Here is a 17,071-nt window from a genome sequence, read left to right on the forward strand (position 1 = left end):
GAGCACTGGGTTACAAGCACTCCTCCTCCGTCAGCTTCCCGAGCACTGGGTTACAAGCACTCCTCCTCCGTCAGCTTCCCGAGCACTGGGTTACAAGCACTCCTCCTCCGTCAGCTTCCCGAGCACTGGGTTACAGGCACGCGCTACTATCACACTTGGCCTCTCTCAGAATTTAGAAGAGTCAAAATTAGGTGGTTTGTCAAGTTCACAAAAAGACATTCAACATCTACACCAAGACAGATACTTTCGTCGAGACCTGAATTATCCATGTCGTCAAAAATGTACAAAAAACACTGCTGAAAGAAAAAAAAATCTCAAATGGTTTATTTTAAAAGAAACATAGAGATATACACAGAAGTACCGAGGCGTGTGCATCAGCATGACACACACTCGTATTTTCCAGCGCCATCTGCAGGCAATGACTCCTCAGCAGCAGCGACGCACCCAGCACCTGGCCGGGGCCTAAACACCATTACCCAGTGAATGGGCTCCCTGGAGAAGCAGCTGATTCCAGGGTTAAGGCAAGGAGAATATAAGCTGAACTAGAGCATCCTTTAGTGCCTGAAGTAAGTGTTCAGAAAAGGATGGGGGTTCAGCAGAAGGGGAAAGGGGGTCCCACAGAACGGGGAGAGCCAACCTGGAAGAACTCCCAAAGCCAAAGGCGGAACACTGTGAGCAACTGTGCAAATAAGGACTACACTGGAATTCAACTCACAGAATAACACACGTGCTCACGAGTCCACACTAATACAAATATTAACTGAATAAACATATAACTAGGGAAAAGGCACAGTTCTCTTTCACAGAAGAATTCCAATTAATAAAGGTAGAAGGAAGAACAAAATAGAAAATCCCCATTAGAATGAGTTCAGTAAAACCCACCAATAGATGCTAAAATTAGCAAGCAGAATCCAAGTGTCTTCCCCAAAACACTGATTACAAAGAGAAACGCAGCAACTCTGCAGTGGAGACACTTGACCAGGTTAACAGCCCCATTAACTAACATGTGGATGTCAGAGAGCCCCTCAGACAAGGCCCTGGCAAAGGTACCTCACTTCTGTGAGTGCCAAAAATATAGAACCTCAATCTAAGAAGAAAACATCAGACAAACCCAAATTAAGGAGAAGTCTTCTAAGCAACAGACCAGTAGCCGCTGCCACCAAGTGAGGGGCCCAAATGCCACGAGGGTCCTGGGACAGGAAAGGACGTCGGGGACACTGAGGACTCACAAGTGACACGCGGAGGTAGCCACGAGGGTCCTGGGACAGGAAAGGATGTCGGGGACACTGAGGACTCGCAAGTGACACGCGGAGGTAGCCACGAGGGTCCTGGGACAGGAAAGGACGTCGGGGACACTGAGGACTCGCAAGTGACACGCGGAGGTAGCCACGAGGGTCCTGGGACAGGAAAGGACGTCAGGGACACTGAGGACTCACAAGTGACTTGCGGAGGTAAGACGCATTCCCTCGCTTTGGTCACTGAGCTACAGTTATTTCAAGAGATGCCGGCATTGGGCGAGCTGGCCGGGGGCTTTATGGAAATGCTCTGTGCTATTCTGTGATTTTCCATAAGCCTAAAATTATTTCAAAATAAAAAGTTGAGAGAAAGTGAAGTACCCTCTGGGGAAAAAGGACTAAAACGGGTAAGGGCAAAAAATCACCAGCACTAGGAAACGTGAGCTGAGCAACAGCGACGCGAATTCGCAGGCCATTTAACTTGAGTTTTCAGTCATGAGCACTGAACGGTCAACAGGACGGTGCTGGTGGCGCAGGACACCCCCTCCCTTGCAAGGCACAGCTTGGGTTCTCAGTCAGGAAAGATCTTGAAAGGGAAGGCCCATAAATTCTGGGCCCTCATTACCCAGCTGGATTTTCTGTCCCAAACCCTGAGCAACTGACAACGGCTGACGCCCCCCACCTGCAGCTCAGCATGTGGCCACAGAGGGCACCAGGGAAACCCCACCCACCTCGCTACACAGGACACCGGGCTAGACGGGTGCCCCCAGGACGGCTCTTACGACCCGTGTTTCACACAGCACCTCGCCCCCGGACGTGTTTGTTCTTTCCGTTTTGCTGTCTTAATCTCATGCTGTTTGTACACATGAGAGCACTTTCTTAAACCACCAGCACTGCAAGACATTCCCAAGCGTCAGAGGTGCAGCCCCACGCATGAGCACGGGCCCCGGACTCACCAGGCCGACACACTTCTTCAAGATGGTCCACACGCTGAAGTCGCTTCTGCTGAACATGGGGGCCGGCAGTGACGTCCTGTGGGAGCACCAAAGGGGTGCATGTGGGTGAATTCAGCACGGGATTCGGACCACTCAAGGTGGCTTTGCTCAATGACCACTTCCCTTAAATTTTAATGGCTAAACAGCAGCATTTCTGCAATCCAGCATGCCTAGGGCCATGGGGGCCCGACTGCTGCCTGGGCCTAGCAGGCTTCCACACCAGCGCTCCGGAGGGCCTCCTGGGAACGGCCGTGACAACGAAGACGACTCTGCGGTCTTGGCCCTCAGTGGCTGCACTTTGGTTTCCTCCCAGAGCTGGCGGACAGGGCGGCCCAGGACGGAGTCCTCTGCCTGCACAGCCCACAAGCCTTCTGGAGTCTCCTGCTGGGTCCCAGGGCAGCTGCCAGACCTCAGGCAGAGGTCAGCCTATGAGGGCACCAAGAGTGACCCAAATTAAAAGCTTTTCAGACCTTTAAACATGGGTTTGCTTTCCTGAGAAGTGTTCTTTTCAGGCAATGTTCCAGTCAGCTGCAATGCAGAACCCACACCACCACGCTTGTACCTGGAGACCCTAACCCCCACCACTGCTCACCACTATCAACCGGGGTGCCACTGACCCGGGGCCCTGGTCTTGGGAGCACCTGGAGACACAAACTTGGATTTGGGGAGAGGCGTGCCAGAACTGCAGAGGACACCACAGAGTGGGGCACAGCGAAGGTGCTGCAGAGGGTGGGCCCGGGGCTCCCTGCTGCTCATAGCCCTCCAGGGACACCCCAGGGCTTTCCTGCTGAACTCCCATTTCACGGAAGCTGCCTTGAGGGGCGTTTTTGCCTTGCTCCCAGCAGACCTCCAGAGCGAGGAAAGCAGGTGCTCTTGCCTGCTCTGGTCCTCAGCTACGCCCTGGGAACGCCACATCAGGGCAGCTGGGGCAAGGCACACCACTGGTGTCAGGGGGCAGGAGGGAGAGGACACAGCAGCTGTGAGGCAAGGCAGAAAAGAAAACGAACATCTGCTGAGCGTCAAGCCCGGCGGTGGGGGCCAGCACTCTGCTCGGCTCCGCTGCTGTTCACGCACGCATCCAGTGCACCTTGTGATTCGGGGGGTGCCACCGGGAGGGGAACGTGGCTCTGCAGGGGGTCAGGTCACACCGCCCCGAGGACACGACCCTGCAGGGAGACGGGATGCACAGGACTGCAGACATGGAGGAGGAGGACGGAGGCCCCGGAGCGAGGGAGCAGGGGGAGTGGCTGCACCTGACGACCTGAGATAGGCCCCTGCGGCCAGGACTGGAGGCAAGAGGGCTTGGGGGGCCGGAGCCACAGGAGCGTTCGGGGCTGGGCCCAGGGCACAAGGTAAGGGTGCTGGCCTTCAACCTAAGAGGACATTAACCACATAATGCAGTGTCCAAGGCATGTCATTTCTCCCAGTAAAACAGAGTGCTACTCACAGTTCTGTAGGACTAGGAGTATGAGGCCGCCATGTGGCCATCCTGTCTGAGTTTTAGGCAGACAGTGACAGGGCGGGGAGGTCCAGATCTGTCTTTTGAAAAGTGCCTCTGGCCTGGGCATGGTGGCTCCCCCCTGTAACCTCCATACTTCAGGAGGCCGAGGCAGGTGGATCACTTGAGGAGTTTGAGACCAGCCTGGCCAACATGGTGAAACCCTGTCTCTACTAAAAATACAAAAATTAGCCAGGCGTGGTGGGACATGTCCAGCAACTCAGGAGGGTGAGGCAAAATCACCTGAACCTGGGAGGCAGAGGTTGCAGTGAGCCGAGATTGCGCCACTGCACTTTAGCCTGGGTGACTGGGCGACAGTGTGACTCCATCTCAAAAACGATACATACATGCATACACAAATGTCTCTGTACACAGCAGGAATAAAAGGCAGAGCTGCAGAGGCCACTCTGGAAACACGGATGGTGGGGTGCACAGGCATGGGACAGAGGAGATAGAAGAATTGAAGGACCCAAAGGCATTTAAAATGACCAGCGTCAGGGCTGGAGAACGGGGAGCGGGGGTGAGACATGAACAAATAACAGGTAAGATGCAGACGTGGGCACCACAGGGACGCACCAAGCAGGCGTGTGAGCCTAGCCTGAGGCCAGGCTGGGGCAGCTCCCTGCAGCCGAGACACACATGGGCAGCTGTGCCTGGAGTCTGCACCACAGTGCCACCAGCTCCAGGGCCACTGCCTGCCCCACCAAGAGCTTGTCCTGCCTTCCTGCTTCTACCAACAAAGACTGACGACTTCTTCCCTTTTATTTTTGAGACAGCATCTTGCTTTGCTGCCTACACTAGAGTCCAGCAGCACCACCATAGCTCACCATAGCCTCGAACTGCTGGGCTCAAGGGATCTTCCTGACTCAGCCTCCCAAGTAGCCAGGACCATAGGCATGCACCACCATGCCCAGCTAATTATTCTAATTTTTTTTTTTTTTTTTTTTTTTTTGAGACGTGAGTTTCGCTCGTTACCCAGGCTGGAGTGCAATGGCGTGATCTCGGCTCACCGCAACCTCCACCTCCCGGGTTCAGGCAATTCTCCTGCCCCAGCCTCCTGTATTCTAATTCTTTTGTAGAGGTGGGGTCTTGCCATGTTGTCCAGGCTGGTCTCCAACTCCTGGGCTCAAGTGAGCCACCTGACTCGGCCTCCCAAAGTGCTGGCATTACAGTCGTGAGCCACCGTGCCCAGCCACAGACCAAAGGCTTCTCATCATGGCCACTGTCCTCGGACTCTACCTACACGAAAATGAACAAGGTGGTGGAGGAAAGGGAGCTCGGCCATGCTACATCAAGCAGCTTAAACCTTTCTTGTTCTATAGGGTCAGAGACCAACACACTGCAATAGAACTCTGGTGAGAAGAGGGTGAGCTTCTTGTCGACAGCAGAACAGGCAGGTCTGCAGGGAATCAGCAAGGGGCCTGCCAATCAAAACACCAGGTACTGTTTTCCAGGCCCTGTTGAAGCTGGGGTCCCCCTGAATCCTCCCACAGCAAGTCCTGAAGGCAGTGAGGGGAGCGGAGGCATTTCTTAGATGGGGAAAGGCACTGCCCAAAAAACTGCCATCTGCTGATTCCAGGAGCCAAGCAGAGAGGCACCAAGTCTCTCAGAGCCCTTGCTGGCCGGACATAGGAGCTATGGGGGTGCCGCTCCAGCTCAACGTTGGCTCGTGGGGGCTGAGGGGTACTGCAGAGCACTGTGGGGTAGAAGCAGCAGATGGGAGAGAACATACCTGTGCTTCTGAATTCCATTCTCTTGAGAGGGCCTCTCCCCAGTTTTCCCAATCCTGTTATTTTTGCTGGTGTCCAAGTCAATCATTCCTGTGACCTTCTGACTTGCCTCTGAAAATTCCCCGGAAGAGTTATCAGAATCAAAGCCTGTGAGACAAGAAAACGGTAATTTTCGCCGGACCTGGAAGATATAAAACCCTACCTCCAGAACTCTGATTATGCACGCAGATTACTAAAGCTCGACCTCTCAGTGGATACATTTGGAAGAGTTCACTCTGCTTCCCCAAAAGGAGAGGAGGGGCAGAGAGCACAGGAGCACGCCAGGGCGCTCCCTCCTAAGAACGCCGCCCCCAGCGGAGCTCCAGCACCTCAGGCTCCTTCCACGCTTGTGACGTGAGGTCCAGTCCCAGGCCACGAGTTTCACCTTCCGGAAGGAACCCTTTCAGCATTTTAGACTGCAACTCACACGCTCTGGGTGGGCCACTTCTACGAGATTCCACCCACCCCGAGGCTACGGAGCGCCTGCTGTGGCTCAGGGCCTGTGACCAGGCTCTGCATCTTGGTCTGAAACGCGCCTCCTGACGATGTTTCAAGGGAGAGCATCCTAGCACGCAGAGGCAACACTCAACTGCACCAGCCAGGGAGCAATCATGGAAACGCCACACATGTGGCTGGACTTGCAGTGGACTCCGGGTGAAGGGGGACTCCGGAGAAGGAGCTCTTTAGAATCCGAGTGAAATGCAGCCGTGCGCGTGCTCCTGGACCAGAAGTCCCAGAAAGAAACAGCTGCTGCCCGGCGCTGCTCCAGGGCCCTTACCCATCACAGAACGGGCGACTGGGGAACAGGAACATGTGTCTCCCTTCAACTCTTGTCAGTCTAAGTCACCGGAATGGCCAAGTCCTGCTCCACATCTGGCTGGAGTGGGGGTTGGGGCCCCATGATGAGTCAATTCTGTGAGGGGCTCTGGGCCTGCGGGAGCCAGTGGCCACCTCAGCTTCCAGGGGCTGAGGGCTTCATGCGGGGGACACAGGCCCAGGAGGGCCAGGTGGATGACTACAGTCGGACCTCACACGCAGGCGGGTGTTACAGGCTCCATGAGAGCAAACCAGGCTGCTGTGTCCTATCCCTCCACACCTGCAGAGTTCATCCATAAAGGCAGTGCCGGGGTGGATGGCGTCGTGTTTCTGAGAGGATGGGTTAAAAAGGAATCCTTAAATGGCCCACGGTTTCTGAAATAGCCCGCCACCTCTTGTGTTTTGCTATCTGTCCCAAAAGCAACATCTGTAACTCCTCACTCTGAAGTTATCTTGAAAGCATTCCCCACTTAAGGGAATCCCGTGGGGCAGGAGCTGCCCCTGGCCAGAAGAATAAAGCAGCACCTCCCTGGCAGCCGCTGCAGTCTCTGATTCAGCCAATGCTACATGGATGGCTTAACACTCTTAAGACACAACAAGCAGTTATTATAGAAAAACAGAAAACACAGATGAGCAGAGGAGGAGGCTGCCTCACCTACCATCGGCTCCCCTCGGAAACACCTGCTTTAACAGACCCCTCTGCGCTCACAGCCCTCAATCCCATACACACTGCGCATGTCTGCCAAACCTTTCCTTTGAAAGGCACTGAGTCTTCGACAAATTAAATGCCTAATGAAGTCATTCATCTAAGAACTGCTTAGTTCACAAAGTTTTCAGATGAGACTCAGATGAATCACAGGCGGTGAAGGAGTCAAGAGCCTGCCTCTTACATGGGTATTTCATTGCAGTAAGAGACTCAGTGGTTTTCTCCTTCCATTATTTGTTCCGAAGCCCAAGAAGTGAGGGGAGAAATTACTGTCACCTAGACGTCTGTCCCTTCCACCTTACCCTCAGGGACACACGCAGCGGCCCTCTGTGCAGCAGAGCCCCACGGCCCCACACCCGTACAGCTCCTAGGATGGCAGAGTCCAGGCGGGCTCCACATTACACAGCTGGGGCCTCTGGGAAGTCTCAGCAAACTGACTCAAAATGCTCAGAGGTGTTTGGAGAAGTATCAGTCACACCAAGACCCCAGGCAAAAAGGACATCCTATGAGACTCCTGGGAGAGAAGGAACCTCAAGGCTGCAGTCTCTGTGACAGACGTGGAGTTCCACTCGTAGGCGAGGCAGCCCAAGGGTGTGAGTGCCTGACCACCCCTCCACTGCTTGGGATTTAGCAGAGAACACAGAACGATCGCTGATGAGGGGCCCACTCCACAGACTCTCCTCTGGGAGCACATCCGAGGAACACACACTGCAGAGAATCCAGCCACGAAATCATGGAACGTGACTTAGTAACTGAGCCTTTGAAGGCGTAAGGCGCGCAGCAGTGCAGCATTTCCTTCTCCTGGGATTCTGGATGAGAGGAAGTCAATCACCTTGGGCTGCCAGCACAAGTACAGGAGCAGCACAGCCTCGAACACACAGCTCGCTCCGGCAGGGCCACAGACCGGAGGCGCCACCAGAGCCATCGATGTGTCCTCAGGGCATGGCCAGAGACCCTCCTGACACAACTGCTCTGGCAAGGCCACAGACCGGAGGCCATATGGCACAGAACCACAGGGCACGGAGCCATCAACGTGTCCTCAGGGTGTGGCCACAGAGACCTTTACAGGTCCTTGGGCCGCAGCAACTGCAGAAGCACCTCTAAAGATTGTCATGAATTCCCGGCCTGCGGCCACATTTCCAAAGCTGCTCCTTTCTGATCCCAACACCTAAGGACAAGGGAATGCCAGGAGAATCTCCGGATGCCCCTGCCCACCAGCTATGGTCCTTCCCCAAAACACCAAGTGAAATTCCAGATGCTGACTCTGAGTGCAGAGAGTGGAAACCGAGTGTGAGGACCTGACAGACACAAGCTCAAAGGGGGTCAGGGCTCTTCCCAGTGCCAGGAAGAAGGGGCGGCTCTGGGAGGTCCATCTGCCAGCCCTGCCTGCCCTTCCCTACCCATGAGCCCGGCAACATACTCTTCATTTTTGTCTTTTATTCAGTGTGACTGGACTCCAAAACACATTCTTTTCAATGAGGCCACAGGATTTCACTCCGACTACAGTCTGTGCCCTGCTTTAAATCGCCATGCGAAGGCGGAAAACAGAGGAACACAGCTGCACACTGCGGCTGTGCGGGCTGCTGTGGGGCCAGTGGGGTTGCTGCCTGAGGGGACGCCTTAAGCAGGGCCAAGCAAGACAGAGCCATCAGATCCTTAACATTCCCATCACGAAGCAGGAATAACAGAAGACAGCCATCTCAGGAGCCAAATGACACATCCACACCCCAGGAAACTCTTCTGAAGGCTTAAACCCTGTCAGCCAAAGTCAAGGTTTCCCCCTATCTGAGATGCATGTCAGGCTGTGTTGAACAGTCTGAGTTTGGGATTGTGAACACTCGCCCGTGCACGGCTCTGCTAAGCCATCTTCACGCCCCAAACGCCAAGGCCAGCATCTGAGTCCAGGGACGTTCACTCTTCCATTACGACCCCAGTTGGTTCCCTTTCAACTCACCTGTGACGGCATCAAAGAATTCTTCCTCTCCGTTCATCCTTCAGCAGCCGGCCTCCAGTGCCCCTGACGTGCGGTCTTCTACTGAACCATCGTATCTGACCCACATCTACAGTGTAAGGAACTTTATGGACTTTCTGTTGGAAAAATCCAATAGACACTGAAGATCTAAAGGGAAAAAAAATGTTTGCATACTTAGCTTCCAGAAGTTTCATGGTTTAGAAACATTTTAAATACCCACTCACCATCCTAAAATCAATCTAAATTACATGTAAGCAAATCAGTAAAATTAATTATCACATCACAAACATGATTTCAAAAAGTAAATTAGAGGACACGTTTATAATGTAAGATCAATCAATGAATAACAGACCAATAAGCGCTCCTATGAGAACAGCTGTTTCTAAAAAGCATTATCGGCCATTCCTGGGGGCTCACGCCTAGTAGTCCCAGTACTTTGACAGGCCAAGGTGGGGGGATCACTTGAAGCCAGAAGTTCGAGACCAGCCTAGCCAACATGGTGAAACCCTGTATCTACTAAAAATACAAAAATTATCCAGGCATGGTGGTGCATGCCTGTAGTCCCAGCTACTTGGGAGGCTGAGGTGTAAGAATCTCTTGAACCTGGGAGACAGAGATTGCAGTGAGCTGAGATGGCGCCACTGCACTCCAGCCTGGGTGACGACGTGAGGCTCTGTCTCGAAGTAAATAATATATAAAATAAAAAGCATTATCTATAGTTATGTAAGAAGACAATAAAACATTAATTTGGGAAGTCATGGGGAGAGGTCAGGTGCGGCGGCTCACCCCTGTAATCCCAGCACTCTGAGAGGCCGAGGGAGGTGGATCACCTGAGGTCAGGGGTTCAGAGACCAGCCTGGTCGACATGGTGAAACCCCATCTCTACTAAAAATACAAAAATTAGCCAGGTGTGGTGTTGGGCACCTGTAATCCCAGCTACTCAGGAGGCTGAGGTGGGAGACTCACTTGAATCCGGGAGGCAGAGGTTGCAGTGAGCTGAGATCACGCCACTGCACTCCAGCCTGGGCAACACAGCAAGACTCCATCTCAAAAAGAAAAGAAAAGAAAAGAAAGCCATGGGGGCAGTTGAAACGAGCCGACTAGCTTCAGTGAGGTTCAAACACAGCTCAGGAAGTTTTGCTGAAAATCACCGCAAACATTCACCAGAGGCTGAAGTAGCTGTGGGTAACGGAAAATTACGTCTAGAATGTGACACCTCCCTGAAACCAACGTTCTAGAGAACTGAGGCTCCCGTGTGAGTTAGCTGCTGCCAGGATAAACTGAAGCACACCTACGTTTTCTCACAACTACCTCGGCTCAACATTCTAGAACTCGTGCACACCAGCGCCTCCCATCGGGAAGTGCAGCGTTGGATGAATGACAAGAGAATTAAGCCAAAATCAGCATCCTTACGTGTTTCAGAAATACAAACACCAGCCCAGAGCTCTCTGCACAGTTCTGAGGGTGAGGCCGCCAGGGGTGAGAACAGCCTCAGTGCCAGGCGACCCCCCAAGCGGCTCAGCCTGCAGCCCTGCCACAGCCACACGGGGCAGCAGCAGCTTCTCTCCAGACAACAGGACAGCCCCTGCCTCCCGAGAGACTCTCCAGTGTCTCCTGGTTTGTCCCTCCTGCCCAGCGGGCCTGAGGTCCCCCTGAAAACCAGCGCAGACAGCCCTGCTCTTGGCCAGGGTGTGCTCATCCTGCAGACTGGAGAGGTCGCTGTCGCTCACTTGGGTCCTCTCTAGCCACACCCCTCCACAGCTGCAACGAGCTCCCCCTTCAGAGCCACTAAGCAGCCAGGGCTCCCAGTGGAGACCCAGTGAATCCAGGACTGTAGAGCAGGAATATGCGTTCCTCACACACATGCTGAGATCTCACTGCCACGTGACAGCCTTAGGGAAGTGAGGCATCTGAGAGGTGGTGGGCCATGAGGGCTCTGTCCTCATGAACGGCTTAATGCTGTCTTATAAAAGGGTCTGTCATAAAAGGGTGAGTGTGCCAGGCACGGTGGCTCATGCCGGTAATCCCAGCACTTCAGCAGGCCTAGGCAGATGGATCACCTGAGGTCCGGAGTTCAAGACCAGCCTGACCAACATGGTGAAACACTGTTTCTACTAAAACTATACAAAAAAGTAGCCGGGCATGGTGGTGGGCACCTATAATCCCAGCTACTCGGGAGGCTGAGGCAGGAGAATCGCTGGTACCTGGGAGGCAGAGGTTGCAGTGAGCCAAGATCATACCACTGTACTCCAGCCTCGGTAACAAGAGCAAAACTCCATCTCAAAAAATAAAAAGGCCGGGCAGAGTGGCTCACACCTGTAATCCCAGCACTCTGGGAGGCTGAGGCGGATGGATCACCTGAGGTCAGAAGTTTGAGAACAGCCTGACCAACATGGTGAAACCCCATCTCTGCTAGAAATACAAATTTAGCTGGGTGTGGTGGTGTGCACCTGTAAGCCCAGCTACTCAGGAGGATGAGGCACATGAATCCAGGAGTCAGAGGTTGCAAAGATCGCACCGTTATACCCCAGCCCGGGCAACAAGAGTAAAACTCTGTCTCAACAAATAAATAAATAAATACATTTTAAAAAGGGTCAGTTTTGCCCCCTTATGTGTGTCCTCTCCCCTCTCCCTCTGCCTCCCCCCATTCTCCCTCCCTTCCCCTCTCTTCCCTCTCCCCTTTTTTCCCTCCCTCTCTCTCCCTCCTCCTCCTTCCCTTTCCTTCTCTCTCCTGTCCCTCTGTCCCCGCTCTGCCCCTCTTCCCTCCTCTCTTGCCCTTCCACTTTCTGCCACAGGATGACAGCAAGAAAGCCCTCAGCAGACACCAGCACCTTGAACTGGACTTCCAGCCTCCAGAACCAGGAGCCAGCACACTGCTGCTCATTCTAAACTGCCCCGCCTGGGGTGCTGTAGCAGCACAACACAGACTACTCCAGGGGTTCTGGTCCAGTGACTCGAGATGAACCTACAGAAGCTCCCACAAGAAAGAGGAGACAATCTGAGCACAAGGACACGGGAAGAGGCTGAAACACAGCGAATACATTCAAGTCCAGAGTTCCTAAGACACTAGGAAGGAGATGAACTGGTCAGGATGGATGGTGCCAGTAAGCCCACAAGTTATTCTGAAACTGGTTAACAAGGGGACAGCATCCTACCTTCCCTGTACACACTGCTGTAACACTGTCACCAGGTAACAGGTGAGGACACTGTGCTTTATGGAAGCATCCCAGCAAACGGACAATGAGACACACAGGCGTGTGACCGTCACCATTAGACAACACTGGTGAACTCACGCATCCAGGCACTGACCCCCGAGAGACTGCCCTAGGTGCCTCCCGGGGAGAGATGCCATTGCCACCACTGAAGCAGTCTTGCCAGGAACACTAAAACCACGTCTGTCCAGGCTCTAGCTTCATCTACTGACACAGTCAGGATGTGTCCCTACCAAATCTCCTGTGGAGATGTGCTCCTGGGTGTCGGATGGGCCTGGTGGGAGGTGTTGAGTCATGGGGGCCGATCCCTCACAGCTTGGTGCTGTCCTCCTGGTACTGGGCAAGGATGAGTTCCCAGGAGATCTGCTTGCGTGATGGCGTCTGGTGGCTCCCACACCCTCTCTCACTCCTCCTCACGCCATGTGAGGCGCCTGCACCCGCTTTGTCTTCCACCATGAGTAGAAGCTCCCTGAGGCCTCCCCAGAAGCTGAGCAGATGCCAGCGCCACGCTCCCTGTGCAGCAGAACCGTGAACTATAATGAAACTTCTTTTCCTTATCAATTACCCAGTCTCAGGTATTTCTTTATAGCAATGTGGGGAAGCACAGAGACCAGAGGCCACATCACAGGGGCACAGCGGCCGCACATGGACCCCAGGAGCCTCGCCTGGGAGGCCTGGTCTCTGCCGAAAAATCAACCACATGGGAAAAGGAGAAAGGAAACCTCGTGATCTTGACTGAGAGGCCACTTGGTAGGCGTGGGCACAATGTTAAACTGCATGTCAATGTGGGGGCGCAATCAGCAAAACCCAGGCAGGACAGAGCCAGGGCTCTTCAACAAGCAAATTACAAAGACAGAGAGAGAGAGGGGGAGAGGGAAGGACTTTCTCACCATCTTGATTATGGTGATGCTTTCACGGGTGCACATGCGTGTCAAAACCTATCGTACACATTACGTGTGTGCAATGTATTACAAGCCAATTATACCTCAAAAAAGCTATCTTTAAAAAAAAAAGACATACCGGCCAGGCGCGGTGGTTCACACCTATAATCTCAGCACTTTGGGAGGCTGAGGCAGGTGGATCGCTTGAGCCCAGGGGTTGGACATCAGCCTGGGCAACATGGCGAAACCCCATCTCTACAAAATATACAAAAATTAGTAGGGTATGGTGGTGCGCCCACCTGTAGTCCCAGCTACGTGGGAGGCTGAAGTGGGAGGATCACTTGAGCCTGGGACATCATGGCTGCAGTGAGCCGTGACTGCACCACTTGCTTAAAGCAGGGTTCACACAAGGCCTACACACAGCCAGACAGGACTTGATGGAGACATTTACAAGATGGTGGAAATGTGAAAAGAGTGAATATCTGATGCTGGGAAGATTCTTGCTCATTTTTAAGATGTCACGATAGTATGAGTATCTTTTTTAGGGAAACCCTGTCCACTGCTCTGCACTCTGTAAAAGCCTCCCAGAATAGAAAGCAGCTTAGAAGCCATTTCATTCTCTCTTTTGTTTGGTTTGGTTTTTTTTGAGACGGATCTTGCTGTGTCATCTAGGCTGGAGTGCAGTGGCGCAATCACGGCTCATTGCAGCCTTGACCTCCAGGGCCCAAGCCACCTTCCCACCCCAGCCTCCCGAGTAGCCAGGACCACAGGCGTGCACCATCACACCCAGCTAATTGTTTAGAAAACTGCTTGTAGGGACAAGGTCTCTCTATTTTGCCCAGACTGGTGCTGAACTCCTGGGCTCAAGCGATCCTCCCGAATCAGCCTCCCAAAGTGCTGATTCCAGGTGTGAGCCACTGCACCCAGCCTACTTTGCTTTTTTTAAATGCATCCCTACTATAACGAAAGTCCTAATGTCAAAGGTAAATCAATCATAGCTTATGGAAAACCTTTAAAACAAGGATTTAAGATGTCAGACACAAGCTTGGCTGGACAACTGAGACGCCAACGCCACCTGCCACCGTGTGTTCACGCTGCATGACCCAATCGTGACCAAAGGCCAACAAAGACCCACTTGGGAGGCCTGTCCCGCCGACCAGCACAGGAGTACCCTCGAGGTCATAGTGCCCTCAGACCCCCACATCTGCACCAGCGACAGTGAATTCCAACACAGCCTCAAGGACACTCCTGAAAAAGTTGCCACGACAGCTAACATGCACTGCATCTCCTACATTTTACCAAGGCCCAGAAAAATGAAGTGCCCTCATCCGGAACCCATAAAACTACCCAACTGCTACAGACGATCAAGGCAAGACAACTAGGATCTCATTCATTCATTCAACAAACACTCACAGAGAGCCTCCCCGGTGCCAGGCCTTGAGGTGGAAACTGGCAGTCCTGCCCTGGTGAAGCCAGTCACGAAGGTGCTCCCAGGAGAGCCCTTCATAGACAAGTCCCTAAGGGAACAACCCCGGAGCTCACCCCAGAGTGAGCCTTGGGGACAGGGAGAAAAGACCGGAGGACTGGGATGTGCTGGGAAGCACAGATGGCCCCATGGGGTGGAGGAGTATCCGCCCCAGCCAGGTCCTCAGTCCTTCCTCCCATCTGCCACCCCTAGACTTCTCAAAGGCCTGGGTGGGCAGATGGCAGGAAGGACTGAGCACACAGGCCTTGATTGCCTAGAAGCCCTGGGACCACCCACATCCAGCCAAAACACCCCGAGGTGGGCTACAGGGCTGTGCATGGAAAGCCCTCCAGAGTTAAGACTCTTCCATTAAAAGAAGCAAAAATGGTTGCTCATGCCTGTAATCTCAGCATGCAGGGAGGCTGAAGCAGGAGATCATTGGAGTCCAGGAGTTCAAGACCAGCCTGGGCAACACAGCAAGACCACATCTCTTCTAAAAATTAAAATAAATAATTAGCCACGTAAGGTGCCACACATCTGTGGTCCCAGCTACTCAGGAGGCGGGGCAGGAGGATCGCTTGAGCCCAGGAGGTTGAGGCTGCAGTGAGCCATGATCACACCACTGCACTCCAGCCAGGGAAACAGAGAGAGACCCTGTCTCAAATAAATAAAAATTTAAAAAATAAAATGATTTTAAAAAGCAAAAGAAAGGCTTCATAACTGAGTCCTCTACCAAAGTTGAGGAATCAGAAAGTTAAATGTTCAAGAAAAAGCATTAAGAAGGCAGAGCGTGGGCCGGGCGCGGTGGCTCAAGCCTGTAATCCCAGCACTTTGGGAGGCCGAGGCGGGTGGATCACGAGGTCAAGAGATCGAGACCATCCTGGTCAACATGGTGAAACCCCGTCTCCACTAAAAATACAAAAAATTAGCTGGGCATGGTGGTGCGTGCCTGTAATCCCAGCTACTCAGGAGGCTGAGGCAGGAGAATTGCCTGAACCCAGGAGGCGGAGGTTGCGGTGAGCCGAGATCGCGCCATTGCACTCCAGCCTGGGTAACATGAGTGAAACTCCGTCTCAAAAAAAAAAAAAGAAGGCAGAGCGTATTTCCTGAACGCGCTCTTCCACATGGAGCTCTCACCCCGCACTCAGAAAACAATCCAGGAGGGAGTATTTCAGGAACGAACTTTGCTGGGGTTTCTGTCTGTTTTCATGGGCTCTTTCTGGTCAACTCTCCTTTGCGCGTCTAGAGCAAAACCCTGGGGCCTGCGCCAGTGCTGGGCATCTTCTCTGGCCTCTCGCCCTTCATCCTTCTCCAGTCAGAGTTTCCAGGGGGTGGGGGTGGGGGGCACTTCCTCGGCCCCAAGGGCGCCATCCCTGCAGGCCCCAGCGAGTCTCAGTACCCCAGCCCAAGGAACCCCCCAGTCCCTTGAAAAGGACCCCAGCACACTTTCTTAAAGGTGCTGTCCCCGTCCCACCAGGATCTAAAAACATCCCACCAGTGGTATGAAGACTTGGACTCAAGTCTTACAAACCCATTTTTATGTTTTTCTTTCTCAGAAAAACAGATCTGGGCCTTGCACAGTGGGTCAGGCCTAGAATTCCAACACCGTGACAGGCCGAGGTGGCCGATAGCTTGAGCCCAGGAGTTTGAGACCAGCCTGAGTAACACAGATACTGTCTGTACAAAAACCAAAGTAAAATAAATTAGCTGGGCACAGTGGCACATGCCTGCAGTCCCAGCTACTCGGGAGACTAGGGCAATAGGACTGCCTGAGCCCAGGAGCTCCAGACTGCTGTGAGCTGTCACTGTGCCACTGCACTCCAGCCAGGGCAGCAGTACAAGACCCTGTCTCTTACAGAAAAATAAATAAAGCAGATCTGCCAGTTCAGGACATCGGCGAATGAGAGACTGGGGATCTGCTGCTGACCACCACGGGCGACTCGCTGGAAGTTCAATTACGTACCATTACTCTGTCCATCAGAAACAGCCAGGGCGCTCCGATCAGACAAGATCACGTAAAGATTCTAAAACCACTGCTGAGGTTAAACATCAGTTCTAAGTCTAAATTATTGAAAATAACACAAGCTCTGGCCAGGCACGATGGCTAATGCCTATCAACTCAGCGCTTTGGGAGGTCAAGGCAGGCAGGTCACCCGAAGTCAGGAGTTCGAGATCAGCCTGGCCAACACGCTCAAACCAAAAAAATACAAAAATTAGCCAGGCATGGTGGCGCACGCCTGTAATCCCAGCTACCCAGGAGGCTGAGGTGGGAGAATCACTTGAACCTGGGAGGTGGAGGTTGCAATGAGCCAAGATTTTGCTACTGCACTCCAGCCTGGGCAACAGAGCAAGACTCTGTCTCCAAAAAAAAAAAAAAAGAAAATATAAGTTCTATTTCATAATTTAAAAATACATCAGCAACCAGTGCTAACAAATCGACTGTGCACAGAGCCTTATGCAGCGCTTTGCTAAAGGAAAAAAGGTTCCCATTATTAACAAGAACAGGGTTCTGTCTTAGAAAG

General features: G+C 53.0%; 1 protein-coding gene across 3 annotated transcripts in view; it reads right to left on the reverse strand.

The window, feature by feature from the left end:
• OSBPL2 (oxysterol binding protein like 2) overlaps window positions 1-17,071 on the reverse strand; it is a 54,519-nt gene that overhangs the window by 24,660 nt on the left and 12,788 nt on the right. For all 3 annotated transcript variants that reach the window (XM_032257109.1, XM_032257106.1, XM_032257107.1), the window contains 3 exons: window positions 8,974-9,138; window positions 5,461-5,605; window positions 2,192-2,267 (listed from right to left, as the gene is read on the reverse strand). In XM_032257109.1, the coding sequence (XP_032113000.1) occupies window positions 2,192-2,267; window positions 5,461-5,605; window positions 8,974-9,010 (258 nt within the window). In that variant the 5' untranslated portion in view covers window positions 9,011-9,138. The remainder of the gene's footprint in view (window positions 1-2,191; window positions 2,268-5,460; window positions 5,606-8,973; window positions 9,139-17,071) is intronic.

This window comes from Sapajus apella, unplaced genomic scaffold (genome assembly GCF_009761245.1).
Source record: "Sapajus apella isolate SASKATOON/1434 unplaced genomic scaffold, GSC_monkey_1.0 scaffold96, whole genome shotgun sequence".
Classification (NCBI taxonomy): domain Eukaryota; kingdom Metazoa; phylum Chordata; class Mammalia; order Primates; family Cebidae; genus Sapajus; species Sapajus apella.